General features: G+C 36.8%; 1 protein-coding gene across 9 annotated transcripts; it reads left to right on the forward strand.

Annotated features, from left to right (window-relative positions):
* Positions 1-281: 281 nt before the first annotated feature.
* LOC105284494 (RING finger protein unkempt) lies at positions 282-15957 on the forward strand. 9 transcript variants are annotated; one of them, XM_011348057.2, is made up of 12 exons: positions 282-847; positions 1538-1747; positions 4320-4742; positions 4826-5049; positions 5404-5546; positions 5767-5946; positions 6045-6237; positions 6332-6600; positions 6683-6847; positions 7008-7163; positions 7233-7412; positions 7531-15957. In XM_011348057.2, exons 1-12 carry the CDS (start codon positions 789-791, stop codon positions 7687-7689), a joined length of 2361 nt encoding a protein of 786 aa, XP_011346359.1. In that variant the 5' UTR covers positions 282-788; the 3' UTR covers positions 7690-15957. The 9 variants fall into 9 exon arrangements, with proteins under 9 accessions (XP_011346359.1, XP_011346352.1, XP_011346351.1 ...); XM_011348050.2 differs by having other exon boundaries at positions 441-847; positions 5419-5546; positions 6683-6895; XM_011348049.2 differs by having other exon boundaries at positions 442-847; positions 5416-5546; positions 6683-6895.
* Positions 15958-16247: the final 290 nt, after the last annotated feature.

The following is a 16247-nucleotide window of genomic DNA, read 5'->3' on the forward strand; positions in this document are numbered from 1 at the left end:
GAAAGAAGCAAAGGAAGGAATCACACGAAAACATTCAGAAGGCGCAACATTGAAGTGTGCCGTCAAAATATCCTTTTCGGGTTACATAATATCGCCTGTGCGTCGGAATATCTCTTTGTCACTTTCCGTGAAGAATCAGCGATGCTAAAGTATCATGATTCGTCGAAAACGAAAGGCGAATTTCCAGATAAGCGCTACTTCCATCGTAAATGGAGAAAGGACGACTGCGATCGCGCGTCGCTGTCGCTGCCGCCTGCCGCGCCACCGAAATACCGAATCACCGTTCGCGGATGCCTGTTTACGCGTGAACCAAAACATCAATGACCTTGAAAGCAGTTGCGTCACGTGATCGCGCGACGATATTCCGATTGGTTCGTGAGAACATGTCAGCCTGTATTGCGTTGTGCGCGGTTCGCGGCCCGCATTCCTCACCCAATAGGAGTCCTGCATGTTAAGCCGGGAAATAGGGACGGGACGGAAGGGGGCAGGGGAGTACGAGAGAGGGAAGGGGTAGCCAGGCGAACGGGTGCGAGCACGAACGACGACGAAGACGAGGACAACGACGAGGACGAGGACAACGGTTACAGCAGCGACGGCGATTGTAACGGGCGACGGTGGCTGCGGCAGCAACGGTGGCGACGGCGGTGACGGTGGCGGTGGCGGCTACAGTGACGGTGACGGTGATAGAGACGGTGTGCCATGTTGGTCTTTGCTGGCGTACACCGTACGTGTTAGTGCGTGTGTTTGTGCGCGAGCGCGGTTGGTCGGCCCGCGTTGTTGTATCCAAGATGAAGTCCGACTCGAAACCTTTGTTGACAGCTCAGGCGGAAAAGGCGAATCATTACACGTAAGTAGCGCCCGCCGGCCGGGCCGAGTCGCGTGCCCGAGCGAGACCAATGAGATAACTCGCGCGATGGAGTGCGGTATATGTCGCGCGCAACGTATATCTGTCGCCGATACTCTCGACGGGAAAAGATAGCGTGCGGGAGGAAGCGAGAAAGGTCGAAAGTGCGAGGAAGACATAACGCAAATTGGCCGTTTGTGCCGGAAAGTGCCGTGGCTCACCACCGAAAGTGCAGTGCGAAGAAGATAAATCAAATATATTTCGAGCGAGTCGCGAGAAAGAGAGAGAGAGAGAGAGTGAGTGAGAGAGGGAGGGAGGGGAATGAAAGAGAGAGAAAGAATAAAATCAAATAGAAGGTAACGGTGCGACTAGAAAGAAAGAGGGCGGAGTGGGATAGAGAGAGAGAGAGAGAGCGAGAGCGAGCGAGCGAGCGAGCGAGAGAGCGAGAGGGAGGGAGAACGTGAGAGAGTGAGAGAGAGGGAGAGAAAGAACGGGAGAGCCGCGAGCAACGAACGCGACTATACGCGACGCGCGCGTCCTACGATCCGCAAAAATACATGTATGAGCGGCGACGACGACGTCGACTGCGGCGGTGACGGTGGCGGTGGCGGTGGCGAAGGCGGTGGCGAGACAACGGGAAGGCAACGGTATCTAAGACGAAATAATGTCTAGCACTGTGGATTCGCATTCCAGATACTTAAAGGAGTTTCGCGTGGAGCAGTGTCCGCTCTTCATACAACGCAAATGCACGCAGCACAGACCCTTCACGTGCTTCAACTGGCACTTCATGAACCAACGGAGACGCCGACCGGTGAGGAAACGAGACCGCACCTTCAACTACAGTGCTGACAATTATTGCACCAAGTACGACGAGACTACCGGCATCTGCCCCGATGGAGACGAGTAAGTTTCCTGTTTTTGTTTTTTTTTTCTATTTTGATTTTTGTTTATCGCACGTGCGATCATTGCGATCAACATCCGTTCGATATGGTCTATGATGTGCGATAATATGGTCGCAGTTGTCGAGATAGCGACGTGTATAGTGCGTGCCATTTTCACGCGCGCGTCTACACGCGATTTGTGATTCGTGGTAAGATCCTTTTTATGGTCAGTGTCGAATGCTATTGGGGAAAAACAATGCGGTAACAGCAGCAGCTCCACCACTGTGTTTCTTCCCGCGATTATCGTCGTTCGCACGACGAACGCAGTATGTACACGTAGCGTTTACCTCTCGTGTGTATGAAAATTGTCTCGCGCGCGCGCATACGAGATCTCTCACACCCGCTGAATCCGCGCGTTGTCCGTCGCGCCTCTTTCATTCCCCGCGTCGAGATATCGTCGCCCGGCTCTCTTCGACAGAGCACAGACGGCGAAACGACCGCTCGCGCGCACGTTCGTTGCGCGAAATTGCGTATCGCGTTTTTCCGGTTACTCGCGTACCACGCACACGTACATTCATACGCGCGCGCGCGCGCGCGTACCCGCCCGCTCCACCAAAGCCAACCGGTGGCCGCGCGTGCAACTCGTATACATCAGTAGAGTATACTTTGTTGCATCGTGCGCGCGCGCACGCACGCACTGTACGGCCTAGCTTCTTAAGTGCCGCCTGGCAATCGGTTGTACCTTTCTCTCTCTCGCGTCCGATTCCGTGGATTTCGTGAGGGAGATCCTTGCCACACGGAATTACACGAGCGATGTTTCTCACGATGTTCTCGCGCGGTGCGTCTCAGATGGAAGGACATTCTTCCTTAGGGTCGGCCGGCTCACTTAGCTCGATTGCAAAAGATCGGGAATTGCAGGCTGGAGAAAGAGAAAGGAAAAGAGGGAAGTGCAAAAAGAAATGCGCGTCATCTTCGCGACGCGTGGCGTCGCTCCCCGTGGTCGTTGACACGTATATGCCGTAATGCACACGTAATGTGCAGCTGCTTGGCAAGATGCGGCGTGCTATCACGACGCCGTTTCGTTTCGGGTATAATTGATACAAAGATGCAATTCTTTTGATCATATGATAATCGATCTATTTCATACGCGTTTCGCGACTATGGGATCATTCGCACGAATAAAATATTTTCTAAAGAATTTATAAATAAAATAAAATTCCATTTCTCAGCTTCTTTTTATAGATATCTTGAGCTTTTATATGAAAATTGTAAATTTGATGAGATATTCCGTAAAATGCATATGGTAAAACAAACTTATAAAAAATGCAAACTGCAAGAGTGTTGTAAACCCCAATGAGATCTAACATTACATTGTTGTTTCTACGTTTCAGGTATAAATTGACGTACATTTCGTAATTTTGACAGCAATATCGAGCTGACCAAAAAGTCCGTGTCGATTTTTTTAGTAAAATTCAAATGCAAAACTTGATATCAAAAACAAATTTTGAATTTTGTTTAAAAAATCCGCACAGATTTTCCGGTCAACTCATACAAGTACACACACAAATGTCGAGATAGATTTAGTTTGCATAAACATGTGCGACTCCTCGCAATCTACAATGGTTTGCAAATTACAAATTACGGTCAAATCATTTTTTATGAAATAGTTTGATTGTTATTCAGAAAAGTTGGAAGGAACGTTTTGCGTGTTGCAGTATTTATATGTAACAATTACTTTTTCAATTTATATGTACATATTTCTTTATAAATATTACAACTATAATTGCGTAAACAATTTAGAAATGCGTAAAAAATGTTCAACTTTTTATTACTTTATTCAAACTTGTTCAATTAAAGAGATATATATTTCTCACAGGAAACTGTGCCACATCAAGTTTAATCGATGATCCAGAAATATTTTATAACTTGATCATAAATCATTTTTTATGAAATTTTTATTACATTCTACACTGAACATAAAAGAGTTTGAATTGAGCAATCGCAAACGGTGAGTTTGTCTCGAAAATTCCCAGTGTTAGTAGTTGCCGAACAAAGGAGCCTACTCTTATCGATTTTCTCTTAGGTACTTGACGCAATGGTATAACAAAGAATCATGACTATCCAAATTCCGAGCCGATTATTTTATCGGAGGTGTAAAGTAATTGAGTCACAAGATTCTATTGTTGCCGTTTTGTTTAAAATATCAAAAATTAGTCTGGGAATGTTACATGTACATATAGAATACAACTCGTAATAATAAAACAATTCAAGTTTTTATCGATAGCTTGTTTGGAATATCGGAAAAAATTTCGCCATTATATTCTTGAGGGTATAAATTCTTTTATAATTATTGTTTTATAATGTTAACATATATTTTATAAGTCATTTTATGTAATTTTATTTTTGTCGCATTTAATGAATTTTCGTACTTTTTGAAACAATATTGATTATTGTTAATTTCTTTGGACATACAACTACATTATTAAAAGTTATTCATGTAGGAGGTATAAACTGCAATTAGAAACTATTCCAATAATAATAAGATATTTTATCAAGATGTAGTAATAACGTTGATGAATGATTTCGTTAAACAGGTGTCCGTTTCTGCATCGTACCGCGGGGGACACAGAAAGGCGTTATCATTTACGTTATTACAAGACGTGTATGTGCGTGCACGATACTGACACACGTGGATTTTGCGTGAAGAACGGGCCTCATTGCGCTTTCGCTCACGGCAATCATGATCTGCGCCCACCTGTATACGACATCAAGGAGATACAGGCACTGGAGAATCCGGATTCTGATCCAAACTCCTCATCCAACGGGCCTAACATACTCGATAAGGAGCGGAACCTAATGAATGAGGATCCGAAATGGCAAGATACGAATTACGTGCTGAGCAATTACAAGACCGAGCCGTGCAAGAGACCGCCACGTTTGTGCCGGCAGGGCTACGCTTGTCCACAGTATCACAATAGCAAGGACAAAAGGCGGAGTCCACGAAAATATAAATATCGGTAAGGATCAATCGATTGACTGAGAAATTTACGTAAAGTTTTTCTCAACTGTTATTGTATATAATGACTATTGGTGGAAATAGATCAACTCCATGCCCGAATGTGAAACATGGCGAGGAATGGGGTGAGCCGGGCAACTGCGAGCAGGGTGACGCATGTACGTACTGCCACACGCGCACCGAACAGCAGTTTCATCCCGAGATCTACAAGTCTACCAAATGTAACGATGTGCAGCAAGCTGGTTATTGCCCGCGCGGAGTCTTCTGCGCCTTTGCGCATGTTGACCGTGAGTGTACACTCATCAATCGTACGTAAAACAGTCCTATTATTATTATACATGTGTCTTGTGATTTTAACGGTATAGTGACAACACGTACATGAACATACACACACGTTTATTTCAAACATCGTTGTCGACTGCTCGACAGCAAATAAACTTTTTTTGACGATGCGACTCTACACGCTTGATTGCTTAACCGTTTGCGATCAGTGCATTCGCAAACCACCCTTCTTCGATTCTCCAAAACGCAAATCGAATTCATTTGAGACACACGTACATGTAGCGTGCCGGTGCTTGATGAATGATAAATTTTAATCGTCAAAATTTTGTTTCTCAAAATTGATATATTGGGGCGTTGGTATGGTGTGTTGATGGAAGCAGTGTTGCCAACAGAAGAAATGAGCCTGGCGAGGGATATGGCGGTACCTATAGATTGCGGCGCGAATCTGGCCGATATACTCAGCAATGCTCTTCCACCCGACAAGCGATCGCACGACAAAGACAAGCCACTCAGCGACAGCAGCGTGAGTTTCTAATCTTTCGTATCTAGATTTCTATCTAAATCGAGATGTACACTCGGACAGAATAATAATAATAATGAAAAATGTAAGTTTCGAATGTGTTTGCGATGACAAAGTGCCCAATTTACCCACCTTCCTCCATAGGATGCTCCTATGGTTGATGCACGCGATTTTACATCACATGTTAAAAGATTAGCGCTTTTTACACTCGGCTGAATTACAGAATGGGAGCGGTGAAGTCTCGGAATCCGCCAGCACTAGCAGCTTGGGTAGCAACAGCTCGCACAGTAAGGCACCCGGCGCTCAACTGCACAATTCCAGCAATACCAATTCCGGCATAAGTACAGCTGCGCAGCAGAAGCTTACGAGCATACTTTATAATCCCAGTTCTCTCATCCAAGTTGTAAGTTTACATGCTCGAAATATAATGCACTTTGTGTATACTCGCTTTCTATTGTCATCACTAAATTAATGTTAACGACGTGTTAATTATTTCGACAGAATGAGATTCGTAAGCAAATGGTTGCCATTGACAGCGATCCATTATTGACAAAAGCCGAGAAGGCCCAGCAGAAACAAAGTCTTTATATCGCGTACAATTTGAACGGGACATTAGGCAGTCACTCGTTAGCTACTACCGTTTCACCACTTTCAAATTCATTCTACTCAAACGATACCGTTGAATCTGTAGTAGGTAAGTTACGTCAGTATAGTATGTCAGGCACTAGTGTTTTCTGTACACCTGATGTTGACGATCGAATCGACGTGTTTGTTTGATCTCGTTTCAGGAAATGCGTTAGACGAGCTACATCTAGACGATCCATTAAATTTAGTCGATTCAATTCATAGGGATACAAATTCACCGATCGGCAATTCAATCTCGGCAGGCCTAGCCAGCTCCGGTTTACTCGGCAGCTCAGCTCCGGTCAACATACCTGGCATGGCCGAACGTTCCGTTCTCACCAATTTCTCGCCGTCAACATCGAGCCCGCTTCAACAATTGCAAACTGGTTTTCTCACCGGTTCGAGATTCTCCCATCAAGACTCCATGGAATCCGTAAGTGTCCTCGACACATGTGTGTCTATCGTGAGAAACGCGACGAATAATGTTTTTTTTTCTCTCTCCGTGTTGCTTTCAGACATTACCGTTTATGAATCAGATATCAGATCCGTTTAGCAATCACATCTCTCAACTCAGCAGCTCCGCTTCGAAGCTTAGTGGGTTCAATAGTAGTTTGTTCGATTTCGCAAGCCAAGGAATGTCACCATCACGTACGCAGCCTACTCTGCCGGCATCTCCGTTGGTCAGTGCATTTTCCATTAGCCCGAGTAACACTGGATCATTGTCCGAGGTTGGAATCGTTTGTACGATGTTATTAAAAAAATCTTGCAAGAAACGTGTTTGCGATATACGTGAAGGATGAATCTCGTAGGATTAGCTGTACATAAATGCACGCGTTGCAGGTACAAAGACTTCGAGACGAATTGAGTTCGAGTCGCGCTCAATTGGCAACGTGGGACGAGCGTATTAATCAAGCGCGCGCGGCTTGCGCGGCATGGCAATTGGAAAGCGAGGAAGCGAAAAGGAAGGCTACTATCGCCGAGCAGCAGAGGGACGAGGTGAATATCCCGCTTAACTAACCGCGCGTTCTCACGCCCGATATCGAAATCCAATTTGGCGTATTCCAGAGTATGGATTCTTTGCAGGCATTGATGCAGGTGAAGGCGCTCAGGGTTGAGAATGAGGCATCCAGCGGTGGCCCGTATCTTCACACAGTTAGACGAATAAGCGAGCTCAGATCACTCTCAATAGCTACCTTAAAATCGATTCAATCACAATTGCGCTCCGATCTTGAAGAGGTGGAAAAGGTAAAAACAATTATTTATAAACTATTTATCAACTTAAAAATCGATATGTTTAATTTCAGTTTTAATATATAACCAAATAAAAAACTAACAGTCTATATGTTATTTCTGTCGTTGCTAGGTGCTGTACCGAGAAACGGCAACAAAATGCATGGTTTGCGAGGAACAGAATCGTTCGGTTACTCTGTCACCCTGTAATCACTACGTGGTCTGCTCGACGTGCGCTCCGAATCAACGCGAGTGCCCGTACTGCCAGACACCGGTCGTCTCGACAAGTTAGATTCGAATCTTTTCTTAGAATCCCGTTGTTAACAATTTCCGCTTTTCATCCAATTATAAGCGGAAGGGAAGTCGCTGGCTCGGAAGTAACGTCAGTAATGTGAGTGCGTGTGATGTGATTTTTCGAGGATACGTATTTCCTACACACAGATGACACAGATTTCGATATAAATGACAAAGTGAAACTGAAAATTGTTTTTTATCGCGGTGTATCAAGAAACACCTGCAAGTAATAAAGAAATTACTAAGGATACGATTGATTTCTCGCCAAAGTACGAAGTATAATGGGAAGCTTTCCACGTAATCTTATTATATTACGTTGATACTTTTCTTCTGACGTATTTATAATGGATAATATTATATTTTTTACTGTAAAAAAAAGGCGATAGTATTGATTCTTGAAAGAAAGAAAAATGCTTTATTTTATATGTAACTCAAGATACATGTTTGTGCAGGGTGTTAACTATATACGCGCAGTTAGCATTTCTAATGCGAGTATTCGTGAATTACAGAACATTTATCGTGAAAACAATATAATCGCAGTTGTGGACAAAGTTTCGGGACCTCGAAAACTATATAATTGTTTAAAAAGATTAGTATAATATTAATAAACGCAACAAAAAATGTCTCCCATTAATGCATTAAATAATGGGAGAACCTTTTTCTCGATGGTTGAGCTGTGAAACGTATGTCACAGAAAAAATGATATTGTATTTAAATCTATATATTTAATAGGATTTTCCAATTGATCCGTACTGAATGTAATAATATAAGTATTAACAAATTTTATATTTTTCGTTGAAAACCTAATATTGAAGATATAGATATTATATAAAAGATATATGTACGTATATGTATATACATATACATGTATATGTGTATGTGTATACATGTATATAATTTCTAGGTTTTATATATAATATATATATATATATACATCTAATAACAAAGATTTCTCATATAATTATGACGATTACCACGGGAGTTTACAAACAATTAAAATAGTACTAAATAGTTTTATATTACATGAAAGGTATTAAATAAATACATACATATACATATATACGTACATATATATGTATATGTAAGTATTTTTTACTGATTGGCGTTACTATTGTATATTTCATTTCTTTATTTCTTTATTTTCCTTTCTTTTTGTTTTTCTGCTTCTCCGTTTCATGTTAATGCTATGATTTATCCGGAGATGTTTGTACTTCCGGAACGTCGCACTTTAGTATAATCAATAGTTTTAGCAATTTTATATAAATGCACTTGTTTTCATTCTATACTGACATTTTCGATAATTTTCATTATATGTAGCTCTTGTACGTGTTTCGTATGTTTTGCAAAACAAAAAACCACTTTTAATCTTAAATACGATAATTTTTTGTGTACTAGTTCTTGCGATGAAGTTATTAGGAGACATTTAAATTATATAATAATAGCGTGTCATAGTGATGACGTTAATCTTTAATTAATTATTCAATTAGATTACTAAACCAATTATCCTCATTTCGTGTTGTAGGCTTTTACAATTGTAGATTATAAGGATGTTAGAGATACTTAGGATTTTTCAATTTAATCAAAAAAAAAGTAATTCTTATACATACAGATATATACACATAGACAGACGGATACATGCGTGCGCGCATACACGTACAGATACACACATACACAAATATAGATTATAGATACATATGAATATATATATATATATATGATACGCAAGTCAAACGTGACATACGTGTTACAGTTCAGTGGCATGATAGAAACATGCTAAGTTAGGACGTGTAAGGCACGTCTGCATACACGGCTCTATGCGTATATTCATTTTAAAGATATAATTGTTAAACTCTATGATAAAAAAATAACTATACATTCACACACGATGTGAAGAATAAGTATATATGTATATATATATGTATGTATGTATATACACATATATGTATATATACATATATTGCCTAAGATATAAACGATTATAGGATAGATAGGACAGCATTATCAAATTTTTTCTCATATAGACACGAATGGTTACAATAATCAATTTTAAAAACTATTTTTATTTAATATATTTACATACTATGATTGTAAAATTGTTAAATTCAAGTGTAATACCCCGCACAAAGAAGGGCTCTAAAGTCTAACGATACTTTTATGCAACTTGTACGTTGTTTATTAGTTTACATCGAATGAACTTTTGGGAAATCAATCGAACTTTATTTACCTTCTTTAATATGCGAATTTTCTTTAGTACAATGGGGTATTGTAGCACAGACATATTACTTAATTGTGAACCTCTTTTACAACAGCGCTAGTTGTTATTGTTTTTGCTTTCCCACTTACTTTTATTCCCTCCTTCAATTACCTTCATAGTTTAGTATCAAAAAGTGAGGCCAAAAAAAAGATAACTGTTTTTATTATGTCAATTTTTTATTACAGATTAATATTAAAATATAATAGATGTTATTAAAAGAATTTTTCTCTATTATGGTATATATGGTCTAAAGATATATTATTTTTAAATAATCGTATTACAAAAATATGGAATAGCATAGGAATATATAGAAATTATTAAAATGCTCTTTTCTGTGACATGTTTTACATCGTTAGTTAGCTCGGGAGTGTACGAAGTAATTAGAAAAATCGAAAGTACATTCTTTCGATTATTTATATTTTGAATATTTATATAATATCTGAGTGTTTTTCTCCCTTCTTTTTTCACTGTCTTCTTTTTCAGACAGCATAACAATCTACACGAGATCTCACTTGATAAAACGATATCTTAATTAAAGGCCGCATATACCATAACATCATTTTCTCTCTCAAAATACTATCTAGAATTTAAGAGATTTAAAACATTATGATAATGCATTTTTCTTTGCGTTTATTCAATGCATTCTTTATAAGTACAGAAATGTGTTTTTAATGTGTGAATTTTTCTTACATATCTCATCAAGTTTTTTACGTTGTTAACAAGAAATACTTTGGCATTGATACAGATGTTAGGTTCATCTGTTTAAAAAACTCGAGATTCCAAACAATAAATATACTACTTTACCACTTATTGATTTATTTACTTGGAATAGTGATATTCTCTTCGTGATAGAATCAATAAATTCATACAAATAGCTGATGAAACGAATCACGTTAATTGAATCGTTAAGAAAGATACTTATAAAGAATGCGGAATTTACAATGATGCTTTGCGATCGAGCTATCTTCTATGCATTTATATTTAAAACACAATGTTACAAATAATGGGATCATATCCGAATTGTAAACAGTAAATTTGTATTATAGAAGGAATACAAAACAATCACATCAGTTTTAGTTTTCAATAATTGGAGGAAAGTTACGATCGCGTCATAAGTTTAACGGAAATTTAGAAATTATATTTCTGAATAATAAGATTATATGAATATTACAAACAATTACAATATACATATAGTGCAATATATATGTGTATATATGTATACATATATATTGTATTATTTTACTTCTATAACAATAACAATTACAACTTATAGTAATTAAGGACATAAATTATTGTGAAAGCAACAAATTTAGCTACAAAATAGGGTAATAGGAGAATAACAAAATGAATGATTAGCTAATATTATCGTATAACAAAGAAAACATACAGTTGAATATTTATATATTACTGTCCCGATTGTTGGTTTCATCAATTATCCGTGTTTTGCAGAATATTAATGATCGTGCATAATCGCTTTACGTTTGCTTCTTATATATTATGTCAAAACATTAAATTTTTTAACCTAATCTATGAATAACTTAGGTTTTATTATATCGGAATTGAACAAATTTGCACATTACTAATATTTGGCATCATGCTAAAAAATTCTTTTTTATTAATTTTTTCATTTTTAAATGTTAAAGATTATCATTCAAAGATAGCATTCACGAACGTAATTCCTGCTTCACGTGAAAGTTCGATGCTTACTTTTATTGCACAAAGAAAACCAACAATAGGGCAGACTAATTAAATTGAATGCTATATTAAATTGAACGCTATATTTTTGACAAGTTACAATAATACCAATAATACGAACGTTACACGCTCTGTCTTGCGCGAATGATTCTTCTTCTACGTTAAAATTAATTAGATCCGGACCACGTTGCTGGAAGATTGGATTTTCTTTATGCACTAGTTGAAGATTGTAGTTTTGCCTCTCACCTTATTTGTGTGATTCCTGCAAAGCAACTGAGATTTCGTAATGTCGAAGAAGAATTATCAGCACCAGTCCAGACGAGAAAACGTACACATAATCACTAGAATATTGTATATTAATAAATTGCGTAAAAAAATTGTAATATCTAAAGAAAATTTGCTGAACATTTATATCACAATTTATAACTAAAGATACTTGCTATAAACCTATATCGTCTTTAATCACTCCGTAATTTTGATATAACATTTTGATTACATTGCATTTGTTACTTTAATAGCGGCATGGCTGAATCTAATATTACGAGCATTATAAGAATCTTTCGCAGCGAGATATGCGTTTCTGTTTGCAAAGATACTTGCTCAATACCCGCGAAAATTTCAAGCAATGTATTTTTTTATAGCTTCATCATAATTACTATACGATATGTACTTTTGAATTGCATGTTCGAATTGTCTTTCAAGATTCGATAGATTATAAATTTCCGTTTCACAATTACTTAAATCGAATAATCATTTAATCGATAAAAAGTACTATGAGACTATGGTATCATGATGTATATTTAACCATATTTGTCGATTTATTAGATTAGCAGTAATGATCGATACGAATTTATATTTCATATGATCAAATTTCAAGTATCTTTGTGAAAAGTACGAGGTAACAAATGGCTGTAGAACTGTGATTGCATATTACAGTTAAATTGACTCATTCATTGTCGGTGTGAATCACCGATATATTTCCCTTAGAATCATTTAATGACTACTGGTGAATGTACAATTGTAGTAGAAAATTCTGTTACTTCTATAACGTATATGCATTAAAATTGCAGAAAGTATAAGAATATTTCTCAATCAACGGATTATCCGAGTCTTTTCTCAGAATTAACTGATAGTAGAGGCGTTTCTCAGTGAGAGAAATTACACCTTTCTTGCTTTCAAAACGTAAAAGAAATAACGCTAGTAGTTGTATTTTATTTACTTTCCAACTTTAGAGAAACAAAATGTATATTATATGTTACATATTAACGTACAAGATGTACGTTTTAATAATTACACAAATGACAAAGTCATCTATATTTTTTTGCGAGATTTTATGAAAAATCACGCAACAGTCATTTGCCTCCTCATATTTGGTTACTAATATCTTCTAGACAAATAATGTTGAAGTGAAAACAGTCATAAGCTAATACAAATAAATACCTCCTCTTAAAAAAAAAGCAAATGAAATTGATCAATTTGATAGGGGCTGTGTGGTTTCACATATTTTATTTAAAATTGAATACAATTTTACAGTGAATGAAAGAAACATGGTGAATTGCACAAAAGAAACGATATGTGTAAGCAGTGCAATTTTCAACGGATTTAGAAGTAAATAATAAAATTGCGTTCTACGAGCGATGAATGTGATCTCTTAATGTTTCTAATTTTTATAACCGATTCCACATTTGCAGAAATTGTTTTGTTCGTTTTATTCATATTTAATTATCAAACAGACATATTATACATTTCAAGACAGAGATATAAATTATTTTTAACCAAGACTCGTATTAGGTAATATTCATTGTCTCTTCTGGCAAAATTATTCTGTCCTTTCATCTTTATTTCTGTCCTGTTCATCAAATGTTGAGAAGTAGAATGCATACTGACAGTATTCTAACAATAATAACGGAACACAGCCTTAAATAAGGCTTTAAATAGATTTAAACATATAATTTGCAAAAAAATATCAAAGGATGAGCATTCGATAGTGCGGAATTGTACATGAAAATCTATCGCCCTTTTAAACCTTTTGCTATTTTTGCAACATATTAAATTATTATGCTGTCTTCCGGTACAATATAATGTTTAAGCACAACCTAAGGTTATACAAATTTGGAATAGCGCGACGGAAGAAATGACAAATGGATTTGTAAATTCTATTCATAAGCTAACAGATATTGCTCCCTCACAGTTCAACGGAACAACATCGGATATCAATCGCAAAAAAATCAGTACAAGAGTAAGATCTATAATTTGTATTCGTACATTACATGTGTAATCTTTTGATGTATAAAAGCAATGTACTTATGTGTTAAGCGGTTAAGTTACTAAAAATATATTTTGCTGGCTATTGCGTGAACGAATTGTATTATTTACGTTTCGCGCCAAATTTACATGGTATCTGTTAATAATTAATAGAGATATCAGAATCTCTCTCTCTCTCTCTCTCTCTCTCTCTTTTTTCTTCTCTTTCTCTCAAGTTAGAAACAAATCATAATCAGGAAACTGAAAATATTTTTTGTTTGTGGAATGCTGTCGTTGCTTTCACAGGATGACGCTAAGCCACTTCATCTCGTATTCTTATTTAGTGCATGATTCATGAGGTATTTTCACGCAAAATACTAAAATTAATTAATACGTCAGTGATTCAAACGAGGAACCGCATTTTTAAGGGAGCCATAGAAAAGTCAGATTCGAACATTCAAACAATAATGAATGTAATTTTGGAATTATGTTGGTGACGCAAACAAGAAAAATCGATCGTTTACCATCACTCCTCTTACAATCATGTTCGTTTCAGCAATATGCAACAAAAATTTTTATAGTATTTTTTTAGAATTTATAATTTGTCTTGGCGATTATTCACGTAGCTCTTAAGTATGATAGCGTAGCGAATAAATTTAAAATTATGTATCATGTTCTCGTATGTACGATTTTAATATATTTGGAGATTTCTTTTAAAATCTTATTGCATAATAATGATAAGATGTGTGTGTGTGTGTGTGTGTGGAGAGCTTCTTGCTAAATGCTTTTATTCAATTGTATTTATTCGAAGGATTTGCTTAGCGAAAGCATGAAACATTCGGGGATTACGTGCATGAAATTTCGGCACTGTTTATGGGATGATCGAATAGGTATTTATTTCCCCATTCGATTATCGCGTTTATTCTGTGAAAGAAGTCAGACGTATTTAATTATAATTACTCAGCAAAAGGAGATAATACATAAAAATGTCTCGACTATATTAGCGGGCTACAAAAAAACGAAGATCTCCGTGACGACTATCATGATGACCGTGGTTGCTTTTGTGTGCGTAGCATACACGATTATGCATTTTATATATAAATTTTCTCCATTCCCAGAAAACTCATATCCCGCAACGACTTCCTGTATGTATGCGGATTTTATACATTTTTAAAAATTTCGCGTGCAAAACATAATATTTTCAAGTATCAACAACTGCATATATCGAACTTATCAAGGTATAGTTAATAAAATTCCCTGATTTATTGCAATGATAATGCAAAGATCTTTAAAACCGGCCTTTGAAAGCACACTCGAACGTAACGTTTTATGACATGATAGCTGACATTGTTCGGTAAAAGGTTTACGCGTGTGAATGTAAGCGCTTTTGATTCACATTCCAAATTTCTTGTACGAGCACAAGGCTTCCTGGACAAGGAACAAGCGGATTAAGAGAGATAGATAGAATTTTTGTGAAAAATTATTGAATGCTTTTAATTTCATAGACTAGATATCCATCGATGTCTCCTTGATTCGCTTATCTCTTTTTTTCAGAAGTGATTTTTTCTTTACGTGTGTTCGAAATTCGATTTATTTGCCGTGTTATCGGATTACAGGGCATTACGGGAAAACATGATGCAAAATTCACTTTTGTTATCTCATTAAATATCTCTCTTGCTCTTTCTCTCCCTCCCTCTCTTTCTCTCTTTGTAGTAAATTCTAATGAATATCAGTACAAATATCTGCAACCTGATAATATTAACGAAGGCTGCATTGCTTGGATGAATAAAAAAAAGATTACAATATCGATGATACGTATTTTTGGCAATACAAATTTAAAGAAATACCGAGTAGCGTTAGTAGCAATTAGAAAACCAATGAAACAAATTTCGTTCAAATATTTTTTTGATGACTGAAAGTTTATATACTACAAAAGAAATAACAATGATAATAATAATAATAGTAATTATAGTATAATTCATAAGACAGATGTTATTGCTTCTTATGCTATTACTATATATAAGTTGCGTATTATAAAAATAAATATTGTAAATCAATAAATTTAATCAATTTTACTATGGTGCAATGGTATTATAATTATTACATGTCTCGTCACATTCATGCGAACCTCTTCCATATTCATTACACGACTGTACACGACGTACAATGGGATTGATCGTAGAAGGTCTGTAGTGGTAGTGAATACCAAACGAACAGAGATTAGTCAGTACAACTGCGCTTGTTACATCTAATTTGAATATATACATGATTATCGAGAATCTTGATTACTCAGTAATTATATTGCAAGACATTGCGCAACAATCTGTTCTTTGTAATCTGTGTGAAATAATTAATTAATACAT

Source organism: Ooceraea biroi, chromosome 6 (genome assembly GCF_003672135.1).
Source record: "Ooceraea biroi isolate clonal line C1 chromosome 6, Obir_v5.4, whole genome shotgun sequence".
Classification (NCBI taxonomy): domain Eukaryota; kingdom Metazoa; phylum Arthropoda; class Insecta; order Hymenoptera; family Formicidae; genus Ooceraea; species Ooceraea biroi.